An 18,933-nucleotide genomic window follows, 5' to 3' on the forward strand; every position below is an offset into this window, starting at 1 on the left:
CATGATCAGACGTCCCTCCTAGATGTAATGAATGCTGGATTCCTGGATAAATGGGCAGAAGATTGCCGGGGATGGATCAGGCATGCAAAAAGATAATTTCTCCAATGTATTGCAAGAGAAGACAGAAGATGTGATGTTGATGAGAACACGAGGCCAAATGAAGAAGGCAGAGTAGACTAAAAATAAGTATGATTTGTGGTGATTTTTTATTTGTACATTGTAAATTCTTTATTTGTACATTGTCAATGTTATTGTATTGGATTTTTTGTTTTCACTACAATTTTGTTTTGTGTATTTTGTAATCATGCAAAAAAAAACAACAACTATTATTCTGTGGTGTCAGCATATAGTACATGTAAAGCAAGAGATCCCATGCTGTTGTCTTCATTGAGTGTGTGAGTGAATGAGTGAGAAAGAGTGAGAGTAAAAACCACGAAAGTCATAACTTCAGGATTTTCATTTGTTTGTCTTGAAATTCAATCTTACATGGCTCTGGGTAGGCTGATTAAATTTCATTACCCTTGGGCCAATGAACCCATTTAAAGACCAGTGAATAATTAAGAATGCATGGGCATCAACTGGAACTTTTTTTCTTTCTCTCAGTTAATTTTAAAGTTGATATACAGCAGAGGCGAGAATTTTGTCCAACAGTGACAATATATGGCTTTGGGAGCTGTTGATTTATATTGCGCTCACATACAGTACATACCAAATGTTTACAATACAAACATACAAACATTCATAATGCTGCAACTATTGTGAAATACCTAGTAACCTATTCCAACACCACAAGTAGCTCTTTAAGCAACATCACTCTCCACATCAACAGTACAGCAATATAAAATGGTTTGATCCAACATATCTCTCTCTCTCTCTCTCTCTCTCTCTCTCTCTCTCTCTCTCTCTCTCTCTCTCTCTCACACACACAAACACACACACACTTGATTATTGGTCGCCTTATGACTCCATGTGTGCATATTTTTTGTGTGTCTTTTTGTGTTTGTATATTTACAGGGTGTGGATAACAAAGGTAACAGAAATATATATTTTTTAATATTACTGTAATATAACAGTATTGTTATTATAACATGATACTACCCAACTATGATTTGACGATGCACCAATACAACTTTTTCATGACAGATTCCATATACTAATCCAATGCTTAGTTTGTGTTTGGACAACAACTGATTGATTTATAACTTTACTTTAAGGCATTATAAGGCATCATGAGCACATTATGTGAACATTATGAATGCATTATAACTGCATCATAAAATGATATAATCCATTTGTTAGATGGTGGTCGGTGTGTATGTGTATGTGTGTGTGTGTGTATGTGTTTACGTGTGTGCAAAACCTATATTTGATGCAGCTAATGAAGGGATACTGGTGCCTTTTGGGCTGAGTTGCCAAGTCTGTGCATCTGTAACCCCCTACCTCATCATTTGGAAAGAGATTTGCTTGCCCAGAGCTAATACAGACAAACACATGCACACGCATGCATGCACACACAAACAGGTATAAGACATTAGATAAGAGAATGAATATTCAGGGACTCAGCAGGGAGTAGGGGAGGAGAAAAGAGGAAAAGAGACAAAGGAAAAGAATGGGAGAAAAGAACAGGAGAGGAGAGAAGGAATGCGAGCAAAACAGGAAAAACAGAATGATATGATCTCTGAAAAGGGAATACAAACAACAAATCAAATGCCCCCATTGAGGAAAGAGTCCTGACTGGAGTGGGAAATTCTGGCAGCAGAGTATTGTTTTGAGCAGGAAGACGGGCTGGTGTGTAGGGCTGCACCATGACCTGGATGTGTGAGGGTGTGGCTCCCTTAGCAGCCTTGTGCACCAGCTCCAGGGTTTTGAATGTGATGCAAGCAGCCAATCTGTTCCAATCACACAAGTTGAAGTGGCTCCACTGCATGAAAGATGCCAAAGTGCAGATGACGCGTTGGTTTCCGGCTTTGGAGCCTTTCAAGGTGATCAATAGACCGACAGCAGATGGTGGTGAAACACAGCACAAGAAATTTTGGAGCGTTTGGTATAAACTGACTGTGACATCGAAAGGGAAGACAATAAAGATTGTATATTTAATGTGGTTGACTCAGTATAGCTGCTACATTTGCAAAGCCAAGAAATCTGTTTAGTTGCATATTTTCCCCTTGAAAAGTACAACTACAACTAAGTCTGACAAACTCTGTTTGAGTTTGACAAAGTACAGCTAAACCTGAAAAAGTATACCTGAGACTGACAGATAAAAATGGCCACAGCTAAATTAGCATAAGTACAGCTAAGCCTGAAAAAAACACACCAAAGTGTGCCAAAGATGATGTCCTAAAAAGGCCACCGTACTGCTATGGGATCTTCAGCATGTATTGTAGAAATACTGAATACTGAAAAAAAAAAAAAAAAAAACCTCAACACTTTAAACAACTATTGCAACAATAAGCTAGTATTATTTTTCTTATCTCTAGTCAACAGAAAACCAGGTGCCTAAGAAAATAGTTGTTCAGACTAGGAAATGTACATTTTTCAGGCACGGACCTAAATCTGAAGTTACAGAGAACCTGATAGTCTAAGCAAATCTCAGTGTAAGGTATGAAATCAGAGTGTCTCACTTCCTTTTGTACAAGCATTGACGCCTACCGATATGTGCTACTAAAAATGCTTTTTCCGCTGATGATGTTATTTTAGTGCTCGGCCCCTTGCTGAAGCTGTCATTACACTGGGAGAGTGGAGGATGTTCAGGTTGTATCTGCTCTTGGTTCCTCTCCTTCGAGCCTGTAAGTCACTGGGTCTTTATCATGATGAAAATGCATTATGGTCATCTTAACTCTTACTGAGGTACTTTAAAGTTGTGGTTGCAAAAGCTGAGGAAAGCTTTTCTGAACTAATTTAAATGTGTAATATGATATTGGGGTTTACAGTCTTACAGGTACAAACAGTCTTTAATTTATCCTAATCTGTGTTTTCAGATGGTGCTAAATCACAGTCTCTTCTCTACGCCAACCTCGGAGACAATGTGACTTTACCATGTCTCCATCCATCCAGCGACACTTATTTGTCATGGTACAAGCAAGCTGCAGGGGAAAAACCTCAATTGATATCATATTACTACACGCATTCGTCCAAATCCAATGTCTTTAAGCCCCCTTTTAAAGACAACCTCCGATTTTCAGTGGAAACAGAAGCAGGGCTCTATGATCTGAACATTTTGAATGTTCAGCCGTCTGATTCAGCCATGTACTACTGTGGAAGAACCAGTATTACTGTGATCGAATTCGACAATGGAACATTTTTGGTTATCAAAGGTATAAGGCTTTTTTCCTGCTTTTCCTCATAGCTTTTGCATACTTTTAAAAAGGATTTACAATTTTCAACATATCTGTGTATCTCTGTCTCTGTTTGGGACAAACCGAGACAAACAACATAACAACATATTATGTTAATGTGCTGTTATCAACTTAATTTTGTGTTGAAAAGCAGTGCAAATGTGTTTTGTCCCAAACTAAACCCACAAATGTGTTAACAATTTTTAAGAACGCATGGACTTTTTTTTTCCCCCTTTGATTTTGTCACACTTTCTCTTTCATAACCCTTTCTAATATCTAATTTCTGTCAGAGTCCAGTCGCAGGTCTTTCCTCCAGCAGCCGGTGTCTGAGTCCGTCCGGCCAGGAGACTCTGTGACTCTGAACTGTACGGTGCACAATGGGACCAGTGATGGAGAACACAGTGTGTACTGGTTCAGACACGATTCAGAAGATTCCCACCTGGGAATCATGTACACCCACACCCACAGAGGCAGGAACGGTCAGTGTGACAAGAGCTTTGAGTCTCCTGCGCAGAGCTGTGTGTACAGCTTGCCAAGAAGGAACGTCAGCCTGTCTGATGCCGGGACCTACTACTGTGCCGTGGCTTCATGTGGAGAGATGCTGCTTGGGGACGGAACGAGGCTGGATGTTAGAGGTGTGTAACACTTTATTTGAATTTGTGCAAAAGTTACTTTTGATTTCAAATAAAAAATTACAACTTTAGCATCTGTCTAAACTGTGGTTACAAAGTGCTTCACAATGATACTAAAATAAGAACACAAAAAACAGTAGAATAGTGAAACATGGATAGTAAAACAGAAGAACATAGTAAAATCATCCCTGTGGTTAGATTCTGTGTCCATAGTTTAGGGGCAGCAATAGCAAATACACAATCACCCTTTAGCTTTAGCTAGTGACTTGAGGACCTAAGAGACCTAACCAATAATCAGAGATATGTAATAATTCTGAGGTGCTTGACCATGTGATGCTTTGTTCATAATACAAATTACTTTAAAACTGTATGTCTTTATGTTTTTGCATTAGTTAGAAGGTGATATGCACTGCTAATATCACAGAAACATCTTTAAACACGCTCGATCGCTCGCTGTATTTCCGCAGGGCAACAGAGTGGACATCTTGATGCTTTGCCCGTCTTGATATATTGCCTGGTTGCAGCGCTGATTGTGTCTTTTATCGGGATCGTCATCCTGGCCTGCATCCTCTACAAAATGACCAGGAGAAGTTGTCTTCTGTGTCGAGGTAACCAATGTTTATCAGAGAATAAGTCTCTCAGTTGTTTTGATGAGGATGATGTCAGTGACAATGATCATGATGGTGCTGATGATGAGGTTGACACTGATGACTGGAAGGTTATGATGATATTTGATTTTTTTAAAGGGCTGCAACCCCAGCCGAGTGCCCCGGAATCCACCGCTGACCTTCAGGTAGAATATTCTAATATTCTCCTGACGTAACAAGTTCTAATAACTTTATCATCCACTAATAATTTTGTCCTCCTGTTTCCCACAGTATGAGGACTCTGGTGCTTTGCAATATGTGGCTCTGGACTTCAAAAAGAAAGCCAAGGCCAGGAGACAGAAAAGCACAGAGGAGGAGACCGTCTACTCTGGACTGAGACAGTCAGACCGGGACTGACATTTTCCCTTAAACCCCCACCCAACCCCCCCTCTTTCCCCGCTCTGTTTTTGACCCCTGGCATCTTAATTATTATCAATAATCTTAACTAGATCAACTTTTCTATGTCACGGCATTCAGTAGTCTTAAGTCCTGCATATAATGTACAGTACATTTTTCTAAAGACAGACAGTTTTCCAAACAAAAATTGAATGGATTAACTGTTTTTCTGGACTAAATAAAGAATAAATAGACATCATGTCATTAACTCACATTTGTCCTGATATGGATTTCTCACAGTTCACATCTCACTGTGGTCAGTGATGTTGTGGTAAATAAAAGCTAGGTAAACTATGACCTCCAGTTGGTGATCATCATAAGGCAAGCAAACATTAATATCAAAACATATATATATTCAGAAAAGCACATGTTTTTTTTCTATTTTTTTTTCTGTTTTTTCTAGAAGACCCTATCCTCATAACTTACATAAGTTTGGTATACTTTCTATGATGATTACTATGATTTATAAATTCATGAAGATTTATGTCAGCCTAAAAAGGATGGAAACTCTTATGCAAATAATAAAAAGGTGTGTAAAATGAGTTTAGGTGGCGTTACCCTCCTCTAAAACCCTGACTGTGGTTAGACTCTGTGTTAAATGCAGTAATGTTGCAGTTCACCTTTCATTCAATAGAGAGCAGTAGCCCACCTAGACATCATGGACTACGTGAGGATTCTTGTAATGTGTCATCGTAAAACGAATGAGAAATTGTTTTTGCTCACCATCACACAACGAAACTCGTAGGTTGGTGAGACCACCAGACTGTTGACGTCGGAAAGATAAGCGATGTGAAAACACCAGCTATTTTTAGCAAACGAACACACAAACATTTTTAGCAACAAAGACAGACACTTCTGAGGTGTGTCCTGTTTGTTCACACCATGCCAAAGCATCCACCCACACAGTGATCTGTGTGCAGGTACTGTTGTGGTCTACGGCTTCTATCCTTTAGCTTGCCTTTAACACAACACAAGACTCTCTCTCTCTCTCTCATTCTCTCTCTCCCCTTCCCTCTCTTTGCTTGGTGCAGACTTCACGAAGAATAAAACGACGGCTACAAAAGGCTGCAGTTTAGACCTGGGCTTCAACACGGGGTTTAAGTCGTGAAAATGTTTGTTGGAAGGTAGTTTTTCTCTTTCAGCCACTCACCCACACAGTCATTTGTTTGCAGGTATTGCTGCCTACTGACTAAAAAGAAGAAAAGAAAAAAAAAAAACAGGTCGCATCTACGTTCTCGCTCTGGTCAAGCCCTCTCAGAGCCTTCAGCACAACCCAAGTGGTTTCTCGCCTTTTTTCTCTCTCCCTGCCCTCCTTATAACAGGATGTCTATGTGGTTTATTTGCACTGCTGGTTTCTTGTTTGTTTGCTCCTGTTGCTTCACAACCACACTCCGCTTTCACAACTGATTCTGATGTACATTTTGATACCATATATATTTTATACGTGTATTGTGAACGGGTCAGAACACAATATAAGGATGTCGCACTTACAATTTCAAAACTGAACCAAAAGATTGTGATAAATTGTCATCGACTCGATTTATCATTTATCAAAAGACGCCACACCAGGTATAGAAGAGGAAGGAGGAGGAGCTCTGTTACAGCGATGTCATGGGAGGCCCGTCATCACTCTCTCTTGGCTCCGTTACGACATGGTTTTATTCACATAAAACACTCTTTGAAGGGTCATTCCATGTATGCTCTTGCTTCTGAAATATACTTTTGAAAAGTCTTTGATGTATCCAAGAGTATATTTCTCGTTGTGACACTCGTAGCACCAGCCACCCACTCAGAGAGATGTTTTTAAGCTATTCTAGAGAATACAATGAATGCAAAAGAAACATATTGAAACAAGAGGCATACACATGCAAATATGATTAAGAAGAAACTTAAGCAATCATCACCCAGTATAAAGTTCAAACAGCAAAGTGCATCAGACAGCAGACAACAGCCGTTGAGATGTACAAGCTAAGCTTCAAAGGCAAAGTATTTTTTCTCTTTGTGTAATAGCACACGAGTGTAGAGGAGTGAAGCATCTCACCCATGACTGACCTGAATTTACCTCTCGATGCCCACAGCGCAGTAGGAAACACAACAGCAAATGTGACTAGTGAAAAGTTGACTAATGGCAGTTTATGGATGTGTCATTTAGTCAAGTGTAATGGCAAAGTGAATTTCCCCCATAGATTTGTTTCCCTGACTGACTGTACTTTACACCAAGACCAAGACACAGAGGATCTCCACTGCACTGTTGCGGCCCTCACTGTGAGAACCAGCGCCAGCAACCACCTGTTTAAAGACCTGATGAAACAGATGCCAGAGCTTACTTAATGTTTCAACATCTTGTTTGGCCTCCTGGTTAAAGGGCCATTAAGTAATTGATGACCTCTGTCGTTCTCTATCTGCAACAAGTAGGAAACCCCTCCTGCCTCTGTGACACAAACAATAAAGTCACATTTTCACAATAGAGAGGAGTAGGCTTTCTAATTAGAGCAGAGATCCAACAGAAACATCTAGTGAAGAGGTAATATGTCACCATGCAAAATACTTGAATCGGGCTAGAAAGTGAGTTTTGAACGCCAGAAATCTCAGCACCTGGTCAAGTAATTGTTGAGTCATTGGTATTGATCAATAACTCTATCAACCCCTGCAGATATATTATGGTCATTTTGTGCTATGGGCCAGTAAAAATATTACTTCTCGCCCATTTAAGGAAATCAGCTGAGACAAAAAAAGAAAAGAACTCATCTCCATGTAAATAAAATCCAAAATATCATTTTTCTTTTATGGAGTCTTTAGTAAAAATTTGTTTGATGGCAGAATATGCTTATTCGTTTCCACTGCATGTGTGTGTGAACTATTCAACAAAATGGCTGCAGTATGATTATTATTAAACAAAACTCTGTAATAACACTGCCTCCTGTGCACCTACTATGTGTGCATTAATGCAGGTTGTGATACAGCAGAGACAGTGATAATACAAAATAACACCTTTCAGCGTGAATCAATGGCGACATTAACTACGGTGAAATGCTACAGGCTAATGCACAACAGTGAGTCACATTTGTCAAACAAGCAAAGATGAAGGTTTTTATTGTACCAACATGTCATTGTAGCCTGTTGCGCAGCCAATCACAGGCCCAGAGAGTCGTATCTGATGATCAAATCAGATGGCACCAATGATAACTTCACCTGAAGCTCCTCTAGACACTCTTGAAGGTTCAGTTGACATACATTTCTCACCATGGAGGCTGCCAAGATGATGAAACCCTGTGCCATTCTAATCCTTTGTAAGTAAACACAGTTGTGACCAGCAGTGTGCATAGTAAACTATAATAAAATAACCATGTTTTCACTTTCATATTCTAGATTTTGCTGTTGGTTTGGCTGCTGGAATAATGATAACCTCGGCAGTAGCGGCCCAATCCACTGAGCTGGGAGAAGACGTGATATTAGAGTGTCAAATTGACAAAAAGGCACCGTACCACACCTGGTTTAAGCTCACTGCAGATAAACAGTTCAAGGTGATAGCATCAGTTAGAAATCAGATACCTCAGTATAATGAAGAATTCATGGATGGACGTTTCAAGATCTTGTCGGATAAAGGATTCCACCTTAAGATATCGTCTATTAAAACTGAAGATAATGGGATATACTACTGTGGTACAGGAGTCTGCAATCACATGTGGTTTGGACCCGGAACGCCTATATCTGCTAAAAGTAAAATATATTTAAACATATAAATGATGAAGAAAAACATAATTTATGATATTGTTGACCATTCAGCCATTTGATTTTGTTTTTACCTTTTTAAAGGTTCTAAATTGAGGAATCAAACTCAGCCACCTGCCCTGCCAGTCCACACAGAAGTGCCTATGACCCTGAATTATACTGCCGGTAAGGTTTCTTTTTTTCTTGTTTTTACTGCATATCATTCTTCAGTTACATTTCATAAGCCTTCTAAGGCCTTTAACCAAATCACATTCATTTTTCTAGGTTGCAACCTTCCATGCGACAGAACTATTCTTGTATACAGCTTGGGGATAACAGCAGCTGTGTGTGTCGCACTCACACTTGTCCTGGTTTGTGTAATTTTCAACCTCACGACCAGGGGATGTCAACAGAGCAGAGGTGGGTGATTAGTATTTTGTTCATATTAATATTGTAAGGTTGTTATTACTATAATATTAATGGCAATACTGTAACTCTGGCATGTGTTTGTTCACAAGGTATGACTGCTAAGCAGAGAGCTTCTGCAAGCTCCAGATCTTGCAACAAGGTAAAAAGAAATGCAACTTTCATCAGTCAGAGGCACTGAGTATACTTGGTTCCATGGCATGTGACATGTGATTAGAACACAAATAGATATGTTGATGAATGGTGTAGTCTGTACTGTGTCTTCAGGACCAGGATGCAGCACATGACCTCCATTATGCTGCTCTGGACATAGCGGATGCCAGGAACAGGGGCAGGAGGCCGTGGACCAGCAGGGAGCCAGAGATTGTCTACTCTCAAGTCAGGTGTCAGAACTCTGTTTAAACATTTCAAACCTCTCAAGATCAGGCCTTGTGTTGAAGACATGTAGCCTATTGTCTGGGTGCAGACCTTCCAAGTAAATATCTGTTTAAAGTAACAATCTGTGACATTTTCATATTAATAAATTTCCGTTTTGTTACCCTCTATCGTAGATTGATATAACACAAATATAACACAATGGTGACAACCTACACCCAGTTTGTGAAAGCTTTTGCATTTGCTGCATTTGCTTTTCCAAACACCTGGTGCTGGGTAGGTGGTCCATTCAAAGTCAGAGGTTGGAAATTTCAGAAAAATGCATTGGAATGGCCCTTCAAGTCAGAAACTTTCCAAAATGCAGTTATCTGATGCCACTGTAAATGCTACCCAGCATTACTTTTAGCTTGTTTATGATCCTCAAAATAAGATTAAGTGCAATTGTCAGCATTCCATGGCCTTAAATCTATTAAAACACCCATGTGGTAAATGGTTAAACAAAGTAAAATGTAAAGTTGCACTTAACAGTTGCTAACTAGCCACCTAATGTTGCCAAATATAATGGACTTAGCACTAGCTGTTGCTTGGGAACAGTTTTTTTTTTTAATTAGAGGGCATTCATGTTACTTCCTTGGTTTTTTCCGAGTTGGACGACTGGAATACATGGAGATCAGAAATTTCAACTGGGAACTTCAGACCTCTGACTTTGAATGGAATGCAGCATTAGCAAGAGCAGCGAAAAACACCATGGCTGAACAGAGAAAGAAAAGACAGAAACTCCAACTTCATCAGCAGAAAATCCAAGGAAAGTACAGTACTGGACACACTGTTTGATTGACAGGTGATCTCTGGGAAGAGCAGTGCAGAAACACCACCGCAATGAGCGCTGAGCAACAAAGATGTTGCCAAGACTAAAAAAAACCTACCTTACTACTTCAAGGTAGATCAGGCTAGGCTGTTTGAAAATGTGAGACACTGTTTAACAAGCAGCCACACTCTTAATGTTCTAAAACCATAGAAAATCAAAGCTTCTCAACAATGCAATTATGATGCAATGCCATGGCTGTTTGTGTCTGTGATGTGTGATTTAAGAAAAGTAAAGCCTTTTGTAACATGTTGCTTCCTCTGTTTATTTTTTGTCCATGTGGTCTGACTCATTCTCATAAGAGGTGAAGGGGAGGATCTACTGCAGTTCATCCATTTTAGCAAACTCACGCCAGAAAACCGTTAGGCCGTCCCACTGTCACTTCGTGCTACTCAGGAAGTACGGCTTCAAGTGAAGCTTCTTGGTCAGTAACACCTCATCTGTAGCGAGTCAACAACCATGTAGCTCATACCACAATGTTGTTAAAGAACGTACATGAAGACCACAAAGATCAAAAGATGTATTTGGTTCACATGGGGTGGCATGGTTGTGCTTTGTAAAGGTGTACTGCATGAGTTACCAGTGCTATCATGTCTATCAGGGCAAGGCTGAGCGAAATGTAATGGGAAATTATGTACAGTATGTAGTTTAAGGAGCCAAATCTGCCACCACCACCATTCGACTTCTTCACTGTCTCTCGTTCTCTCTATCTCACTCTAGCACATACACACCCATGCACAAGCACACACGCGGACGTGCGCACACACACAGGCCTACAGTAAGCTCTAAACCACGTGCGTTACAGTCAAGGACCATGAGTGCTTTATGCTAAACAGACACATCCGCAACCCCCTCCAACACTGAGTTGCCAATACTAACGCATCTGGCATGAGACACACTCGTTCAGGCTCCATCTCACGCTCTCAAGCTCCACAAACAAATCTCACACCACAGTTTAAATGGTCATTTAACATACAGCAAGACTCAGTCTGAGCAAAGTTAACATTCTGAACACATCTGTTGGCAGACAGTATTTTTCCCTGCATGATCAGATGAGATTGGCTCATAGACAGTAAGGACAGATGAGATTGGCTACATTCCTCCGCGCCACAAACTGCTCCTGCACTTTCTGAAAATTTATACCAAATTCTCAAGTCAGCGGTTAGAGGAAAGAACCTCCACCCACGATTATTATCCAAGATACGTCACAAAGTCACAGTGATTGAAGTGGAAAATATCCACATTTTCAAAAACTGAAAATGTATCAGAATAGTGTACTACCTGTATAAATGTGGGAAAGCCTAGTGTAGCCCATCCTGCCGGTAAGGAAAATGTATCAGAATAGGCTGCTAAGAGACTAGGTCACTTCCTGTATTCCAACATAATTTGACATTTGACAACATTCCTACCCTTTCTCCTCAGTTCTTATTTCATTACCTGGTGCCTCTCTATCATACATGATAGACTCATCCATGTGTCCGTGGTAGATCGTTCACTGCTGAGTGATGCTAGGTGATTAGCAATAACTCAAAACTGAGAAATTGAGAACTTGTAGCACCTCCAAAATTAAATGGTGAGTAATCTTAAGTGATATACAGCAAATTCTGGCATTTTTGTGTAGGAGATGGGGAAATATGAAACAAAAATAACATAGTTTTGAAAAGCAGGGACTGCAGCAGCTCTTCACAAAAGAAGTGAAGGTGGTGGGTGAAGGGAGACTTTGTACAGCTAAAAATCACTGCACAACAGACAAATATGTGGTTGCTCACCTGAAATAGTTCAAAAAATATATATATATAAATTGACTATATTATGTTAATATTTCTTTGTTAAAATTTAAAGGTCTGCAGGCGATAAAAAAATCTAACAACATTCTATTACTAAAAGGCTTGCCTTGGATATTGCTACTCACTTACACTCACTCAGCATTCTAAAGTGTTTCCATGGAGCACTGGAACAAAATCTATCAGGGACACATGGATGATTTTGATGTCTATGTTCTCATCATTTAAGTTGACCAACGGGCCAACCACCCAAAACTGCCTCTTATCAACCCACTAACAAACAGTTGGTAGATGCCGTTGTCTGCTCTACTACAAGGCACTGTTGTGGACTACTGACAAAACATACAAGACCAGATCCCCCGGCTTCAGAGCCCTTTGAATAATAGTATTGTTTCCTACCTGCTTTCTCTCTCAGACTTCCTCCTTCTTTCTTTCTTTCTTTCTTTCTTTCATTGTTTCTTTCTTTATTTCTTTCATTCTCTCTCTCTCTCTCACACACACACACACACACACACACACACACACACACACACACACACACACACACACACGCACACACACAGAAAAAGTAGCCCATAGACACACAATTCCAGACAACAAATAGACAAGTAGACAAGTAATTGGGCATATAAGCACACCTAAATCTAAAAAAGACAAATGTGAGAATGACATAGGTCATGACTGAAGAATACAGTATGTATTCTCATTGCACAAAGATACTGGGAAGATACTCCACCATATTGCCTATTTTTCCCAAACGGAAAAATCACCCTTAAGCATAGTGCATATTGTGAAGTACAGACACTAACGTGCATCAAATGGGCTTGCATGCATTTTCTTCCAGTAAATCAGCGATGCATGTTGTTGAAAATATTACACCTACTGGTCCTCTGGTGTACTTAGTACCAACTATGATATAACCAAGAAAACTCAGTCTACCCCCGGTACACCTCTGATCACCTCAGGCACTGACCTTTTGGAACTGAACGAATCCCTAGTCTGACAAACCAGTCAGCTTAGCCAATCACAAACAGCCTCCGTCTCCTTTTAAGAGTTGTGTGCGTCCATAAACTCTTTCCCCTCAAGGCACAGACTGTAGAGCTTCAGAGATGATGCCACTTTGCATCATACTTGTATTTCTCAGTGAAATATGTGAGTATTTTACACTTTTTTCTTTTTCTTTTTTTTTTACTGTTTCTGTGTGGGTGAATACCATTTTGAGTGCCAGGGATGTTGTGGTTTTGAAAACTGTTTTAAACTGTGAACAACATTATGTTCTCTTTACTGTGTGTAATTCATATAATTTTTATCTTAATCTAGGTCAGGTACCAGCTGTTAAGAATTCCTCAGTTATAATACAGGACAGTGGGGTCATAAGAGCACAAGTTGGGGACAGTGTGACTTTGCGATGCTCCTATCAAGATTCTGGTGCAACTTTCCTCTCCTGGTACCAGCAAACCTTGGGAGACAAACCTCACATCATATCCACATCGATGATGCATAGCGCTGAAGCTGAAATTAACCTTAAGTTTAAAGAAACTTCACGTTTCTTTGTACAAACTGGAGAAGGAATAAACCATCTCACAATCAAAAACCTTATCACGTCAGATTCAGCAACATATTACTGTGCGTTCTTAGAATTCAACTCAATTGAATTTGGACAAGGAGCTTTTCTTCATGTCAAAACTTCAGTGTCCAAGATCCAAGCTGTGGTCAAACAGCCAGGGTCTGAGCTAGTCCAGCAGGGGGACTCTGTGAATTTGAACTGTACAATATACGCTGAGCCATGTGCAGGAGAGCACAGCGTCTACTGGCTCAGACATGGTGGATCTCAGCCTGGAATCATTTATCCCTATGTTGACCAGTGCAAAGAGCTCGCCCAAGCATCCCGAGCAGAATCTCCCATGCAAAGTTGCACTTTTAACCTCCCTATGAAGAATCTGAGCTCCTCTGATGCTGGGATGTACTACTGTGCTCTGGCCTCATGTGGGGAGATTGTGTTTGGAAATGGAACAAGAGTGGACATTGTGGGTATGTGATAACATAAATCATCATATCATCTTTTCTTCTATCCTGAACACATGATAAATTAACCCTTGAATTAGTCAGCATATTTTTTATATCTGCAAAAGGCATGTATAGAAAATACAAAAGGCAATGTGAGATATTATTTCTCTTGGCAGATTCGACCACAGTCTCTCTCCTGGTGAATTGCCTGGGTGTGGCACTGGCTGTTTCATTTATTTTGATCTTTGTCTTAGCTTACATCATGTACAACTTGAACAAGAAATCATGCTCTGTGTGCAAAGGTAAGTGAGATCCCCCGAATCAGAGTCATTTTTTTTTGTATGTATTTAACCAGCTCAATTGTTTACGTGTTTTGATTTGCAGGGGCAATCGCTCGTCCAAGATGTTCTGCAGCCTTTGATGCTGTGGTGGGTCAAGTTACTACATTAAAAAAATCCAATTCAGGCCTGCATCACCAAATAAGAATATTTTGATTGCAGCTCTTCATATGTACATTGTTTCTCCATTTGCTTTATTCTCACATTACTTTCCATTGTTGCTTTGTTCTTACCAGGGCCAAGATGCAGACAATCTCCATTATGCTGCTCTAAGTCTGAACAGGAAGAGCACAGTAATAAGGCAAAGGGACAGCACAGAGAGTGTCTGTGTGTACTCTGGAATTAAAAAGTAGAAATGAGTACAGTAGCACTTAACCCTTCTGTTTACCTATTTTAACTAGTAAGCTTTGTTTACTCAATAGTTTAGCCGGTGCAAGCTTCAAAAGGGCCATGAAACAGAAAGGGCCGAACAACACAAAATAAGAAGACCAAAAATGTGCTGTGTAAAATAATGCTTAATAAATGGTTCAATGAAACTTTTGAGTGCAATGTGTTTTCAGTCGTTTAAGCCTATTAAGTAAGTTCTGTGAGTGAGTGCCAAAGCCACAAGAAACAGTATTTCATTATATACAGTATGTGATTGGATCTAAACATAGGCAAAGCATGGTCATAAAAATCCCCTAAGACTCACAAGGGTCTATTAATACCTTCTTCTAACCAGAAATGTCAGCACAGGTTGCACCTTTCAAACTAGCCAAGTCTCAGCCTTTAACTTGTGTTCTCACTCCTGTGGTGAAGGTGGTGTGAACTACAGTGAGTGAGTTTCCATTGCTGGAAACTGAAGTCCTTGCAGAGCTTTTACACAGGAAGACTGACCTGTAGCATCAAGCCCACATCGTCTTGCAGTTCAACCAGCCTGGTCTCACGAAATGTTGTTAAATGAGCATGATGAATTTCCCCTAAGGGATCAATAAAGTACAATCTTATGATGTCTTAAAATACAAATAACATGCTCCATACACAAAAAGTGAGAGAAACGCATCACCACCAGGAAAGGAGGAGACATGACTAGAAACAGGAAGTAGTTTGACATTGAAATAGTGAAAGTAAGGGTGTGGAGGTCCGGGAGGTGGATGCGCAGATACATTTACCTTCATCTCCAACGACCCAAGTTCAGTTCCCAACTCATGTAAAGAAGTACTCTACTGAGTGAAGTTTTCATTTTCAGCTTATGTATTATTAATTAACCTTGACCAGAAACCTACCCTAATCATAATTAAATTGCTTTTGTTGCCTAACATTAACCAAAGTTTCAGTTCCACAACATGTCGTCTGTGTTTCAGACTTTGTGCTCATTTCATGAAATTTTGTGACTGTGTTGAGCTCGGCAATCATCAGAGCTGTTTGTGAGCTGCAATATGAAATTTTCCTGGTTTCAAGAAGCGGACCAAGTCACAGTGAACAGGACATAACAACATTATTATATAAGAAACTGTACACCCAACCAAGCAAAGAGCTATCCATGTTTTTGAACTGTTTCTGCTATGAACACTGAAATTAAGTCGTCATTACACTGAGGCCTATATTGACCTTTGCCCGTGTACTCTGCTTTGTATCTCTTACAGTACAGCAGCCTCTGTGGTTTTAAGCAGGAAGTAGAAGTGTTTGTGCTCTCACATGCTCCTCTTGACACTAAAGACCATCATAGCATATCCATTATAGGTATCTAATCAACCTAAAGAACCGACAATGAAAAATGTCCTCTCCAGGTTACTTATAATAGCAACAACAATAATAATAATAAAAGTAGCCGCAAGCGGCCATTCGTGGGGTACAGGCCTAAAGAGGAATTTTGACAGTGACAATATAAGCATGATTCATCATTTTTGAAAAGTTCTACATCTCAACGATCAAACATTTTGGTGACAGTCCTGTCACCAAATAGTTGCTGTTGCAAGGTTGGCCTGATAGTGGTGCTATGGAGCATTACCAAATGTGGCCTGTCACACTTTGAGGTCCATCCCAAATATGTATCTTAAGTTTGGTTGCTCTAGCATCAACCGTTTAGGAATTCTGCCTGACTTCCTATTTGCGTGTCTTTGCCATAAACTTAATTTGTGCACCACGGCCAAACGGTTTGGATTATCAAAACTCTGGGTAATAGCCATAATGCAGGAAGTCCATATATGCTGTATGCAAAATGCATTGCATTAACTTTGTGGGGGAAACAGGAACAAATATAATCCGAAATGGTAGAAAAACTGTCACGGCAGAAATGAAAACCCGTATTTGCAATGGATTTGACTTGAGCCAAGGAATCTGAGGGAAAAAATGTTGATTCTAGACCTTACAGTTCAGTATTTGGGTAGATTTGAAACATATCCACCAAATATTGGTTGCTCTAGGACTTAAAGTTTTTGAGATACAGATAAACCATTTATATAGTACTATTTAAAGCCACAATAAGCGATATTTCTGACCACTAGGGGGGCGACAGAAACCACAACACAGTTGTAAATAACACAGCAAAGCCACTGCACTATGGAGGCCTACGAAGGACAAATGGAAAGATATATGCTATTAGCTAAGATAAACGTACCTGTGGAGAAGTGTCGCCAGTTACCAGTCTCTCTTTGCCAGAACTTTCTCCTGTTCAAGGTTACATGTCCCACAATAAGTGAAGAGGTAGGTAGCCAGTTTACAGTTTAAAAAGTTCGCTTCAGGGTTGAATTCTATGAGACCATAAGTTCAGTGTTTAATTTTTCTTCAAAATTTGTCTCTTCACAACATCACAGGTTTCAGTCTTGGTTCTCTGGATTCTAGCGTTGGAAAAGTCATTAATGTTCTCAAGTATGGATTGAACTGCCTAAAATCATAGGAACCGCATTTGAATTTGGTGTGTATTTTCTGATTAAATGCAGACTCATTGCAAGTGATCTTTTCCATTGCTGTATCCCTAGTTTACTTGACAGGTATTGAGCAAATCATCAAAGCTGACCAGTTACTACAAGTTGGACAGATATTATTATGCCTGCATGCCTGTTATGGTCTGTGAAAGCTGTAGACATTGGGCTGCCTTGCTGGCATTCAGAGCATAACTGGACTCCACTGTATCTTATACAAATGTTTATATAGATAATTTCTGTTTCACTGATTTTAAAGCTAATGTTAGGTGTCATATTGTGGTTCAGATACCTCTATCCATGTGTCTCATTTCAAGGACCAAAGTTAACAATGTAGGGGGCTGTAACCATGTCATGTCATTCAATGTCAGTTCTGGTGGACCAATCAAAAACAGTCTTGTCTCTGAAGAGTAGAGTACATACGGAGATTCTCTCCTTTCAACACAGAAATTCTGACACGATGACTCCTCCAAAGTTTGCTTTTTATCTGACATGTCTATTCTTGGGGATGATAGGTGAGTTGTGCACTGCATTTGGTATCCTTTAGACTATAAGTTCAATCTTCATATGATTGCTTATGCTATTGCATATGATATTTTTTAATGTATTCTGCAATACAGTATGTACATTATGATTTACTTCTGATCATGGTATAAAATTAATTGTGCATTTGCTTGGTCTTTATTTTTACTTCAGTTCATATGACAACTCTGAAACAATCCTCATCTGTACATCAGGAGAGTGGTCTCGTATCAGTTAACGTTGGAGACAACGTGACTTTGCGATGCTTCTGTGAAGGTGATGTAGCAGCTATGTTTTACTGGTATAAGCAAACACTGGGACAGAAACCAAAGCTCATGTCTACCTTCTACAAGTACGATAAAAATGGCAGTTTTCATGATGAATTCAAGGACAATCCACGCTTCATACTGGACACTGGAAATGGTAAGAATCACTTGAAGATCTCAGATTTGCGCTTTTCAGACTCAGCAACTTATTTCTGCGTAAGTAGCTATTCCTTTAAGTTTGAATTTGCAGAGGGAGCTATTCTCAGTGTAAAGGGTTCGGGTTCGAACATCCAAGCTTTCATCCATCAGCCAGCGTCTGCGACCATCCAGCCAGGAGACTCTGTTACTCTGAACTGTACAGTACACACTGGGACCTGTGATGGAGAACACAGTGTTTACTGGTTCAGAAGCTCAGGAGAATCTCGTCCAGCAATCATTTACACCCATGGAGTCAGGAATGATCAGTGTGAGAGGAAACCCAAGACCCAAACACAGACCTGTGTCTACAACTTCCCAATGAAGAGCCTGAATCTTTCTGATGCTGGGACCTACTACTGTGCTGTGGTCTCATGTGGGGAGATACTGTTTGGAAATGGGACCAAGATGGACACTGAAAGTAAGTCACATTTTAGCAGAGGTTGTCTCATCTCACAAATAGTTGTGATTACTCCCTCACCAAACTTCAGATTCACATAAACAGAGAAAAAAGCTGAAAACTTTGCAATG

General features: G+C 39.9%; 4 protein-coding genes across 8 annotated transcripts in view; all 4 read left to right on the top strand.

Moving 5' to 3' along the window:
* Positions 1 to 2,736: 2,736 nt before the first annotated feature.
* On the top strand, positions 2,737 to 5,124 carry LOC139910017 (uncharacterized). The gene is made up of 6 exons (XM_078291766.1): positions 2,737 to 2,786; positions 2,979 to 3,314; positions 3,626 to 3,970; positions 4,435 to 4,575; positions 4,714 to 4,760; positions 4,846 to 5,124. Exons 1-6 carry the CDS (start codon positions 2,744 to 2,746, stop codon positions 4,969 to 4,971), a joined length of 1,038 nt encoding a protein of 345 aa, XP_078147892.1. The 5' UTR covers positions 2,737 to 2,743; the 3' UTR covers positions 4,972 to 5,124.
* A 3,094-nt stretch (positions 5,125 to 8,218) lies between these two features.
* LOC139910354 (uncharacterized) lies at positions 8,219 to 9,937 on the top strand. 2 transcript variants are annotated; one of them, XM_078281702.1, is made up of 6 exons: positions 8,219 to 8,300; positions 8,380 to 8,730; positions 8,827 to 8,907; positions 9,007 to 9,141; positions 9,240 to 9,289; positions 9,397 to 9,937. In XM_078281702.1, exons 1-6 carry the CDS (start codon positions 8,255 to 8,257, stop codon positions 9,547 to 9,549), a joined length of 816 nt encoding a protein of 271 aa, XP_078137828.1. In that variant the 5' UTR covers positions 8,219 to 8,254; the 3' UTR covers positions 9,550 to 9,937. The 2 variants fall into 2 exon arrangements, with proteins under 2 accessions (XP_078137828.1, XP_071753723.1); XM_071897622.2 differs by having other exon boundaries at positions 9,415 to 9,937.
* A 3,326-nt stretch (positions 9,938 to 13,263) lies between these two features.
* LOC139917633 (uncharacterized) lies at positions 13,264 to 15,035 on the top strand. Of its 3 annotated transcripts, none has more exons than XM_071906804.2 (5): positions 13,264 to 13,323; positions 13,492 to 14,202; positions 14,355 to 14,480; positions 14,563 to 14,606; positions 14,753 to 15,035. In XM_071906804.2, exons 1-5 carry the CDS (start codon positions 13,281 to 13,283, stop codon positions 14,867 to 14,869), a joined length of 1,041 nt encoding a protein of 346 aa, XP_071762905.1. In that variant the 5' UTR covers positions 13,264 to 13,280; the 3' UTR covers positions 14,870 to 15,035. The 3 variants fall into 3 exon arrangements, with proteins under 3 accessions (XP_071762905.1, XP_078147890.1, XP_078147891.1); XM_078291764.1 differs by having other exon boundaries at positions 14,433 to 14,480; XM_078291765.1 differs by lacking the exon at positions 14,355 to 14,480.
* A 2,833-nt stretch (positions 15,036 to 17,868) lies between these two features.
* The window catches only part of LOC139917634 (uncharacterized), a 52,576-nt gene continuing 51,511 nt past the window's right edge, over positions 17,869 to 18,933 (top strand). For both annotated transcript variants that reach the window (XM_078281712.1, XM_078281711.1), the window contains exons 1-2: positions 17,869 to 17,934; positions 18,116 to 18,823. In XM_078281712.1, coding sequence (XP_078137838.1) covers positions 17,880 to 17,934; positions 18,116 to 18,823 — 763 coding nt within the window. In that variant the 5' untranslated portion in view covers positions 17,869 to 17,879. The remainder of the gene's footprint in view (positions 17,935 to 18,115; positions 18,824 to 18,933) is intronic.

The sequence above is a fragment of the Centroberyx gerrardi genome, chromosome 23, assembly GCF_048128805.1.
Source record: "Centroberyx gerrardi isolate f3 chromosome 23, fCenGer3.hap1.cur.20231027, whole genome shotgun sequence".
Lineage (NCBI taxonomy): Eukaryota > Metazoa > Chordata > Actinopteri > Beryciformes > Berycidae > Centroberyx > Centroberyx gerrardi.

What these genes read in the sequence shown, in the direction of transcription:
- LOC139910354 (XM_078281702.1), top strand. Translation starts at nt 8,255, where the DNA reads ATGGAGGCTGCCAAGATGATGAAACCCTGTGCCATTCTAATCCTTT. An exon ending in AACGCCTATATCTGCTAAAA is followed by an intron (nt 8,731 to 8,826) that starts GTAAAATATATT and finishes ACCTTTTTAAAG; the next exon opens with GTTCTAAATTGAGGAATCAA. An exon ending in GGGATGTCAACAGAGCAGAG is followed by an intron (nt 9,142 to 9,239) that starts GTGGGTGATTAG and finishes TTTGTTCACAAG; the next exon opens with GTATGACTGCTAAGCAGAGA.
- LOC139910017 (XM_078291766.1), top strand. Translation starts at nt 2,744, where the DNA reads ATGTTCAGGTTGTATCTGCTCTTGGTTCCTCTCCTTCGAGCCT. An exon ending in AAGTTGTCTTCTGTGTCGAG is followed by an intron (nt 4,576 to 4,713) that starts GTAACCAATGTT and finishes ATTTTTTTAAAG; the next exon opens with GGCTGCAACCCCAGCCGAGT. An exon ending in AATCCACCGCTGACCTTCAG is followed by an intron (nt 4,761 to 4,845) that starts GTAGAATATTCT and finishes TGTTTCCCACAG; the next exon opens with TATGAGGACTCTGGTGCTTT.
- LOC139917633 (XM_071906804.2), top strand. Translation starts at nt 13,281, where the DNA reads ATGATGCCACTTTGCATCATACTTGTATTTCTCAGTGAAATAT. An exon ending in TGTATTTCTCAGTGAAATAT is followed by an intron (nt 13,324 to 13,491) that starts GTGAGTATTTTA and finishes ATCTTAATCTAG; the next exon opens with GTCAGGTACCAGCTGTTAAG. An exon ending in ATCATGCTCTGTGTGCAAAG is followed by an intron (nt 14,481 to 14,562) that starts GTAAGTGAGATC and finishes TTTGATTTGCAG; the next exon opens with GGGCAATCGCTCGTCCAAGA.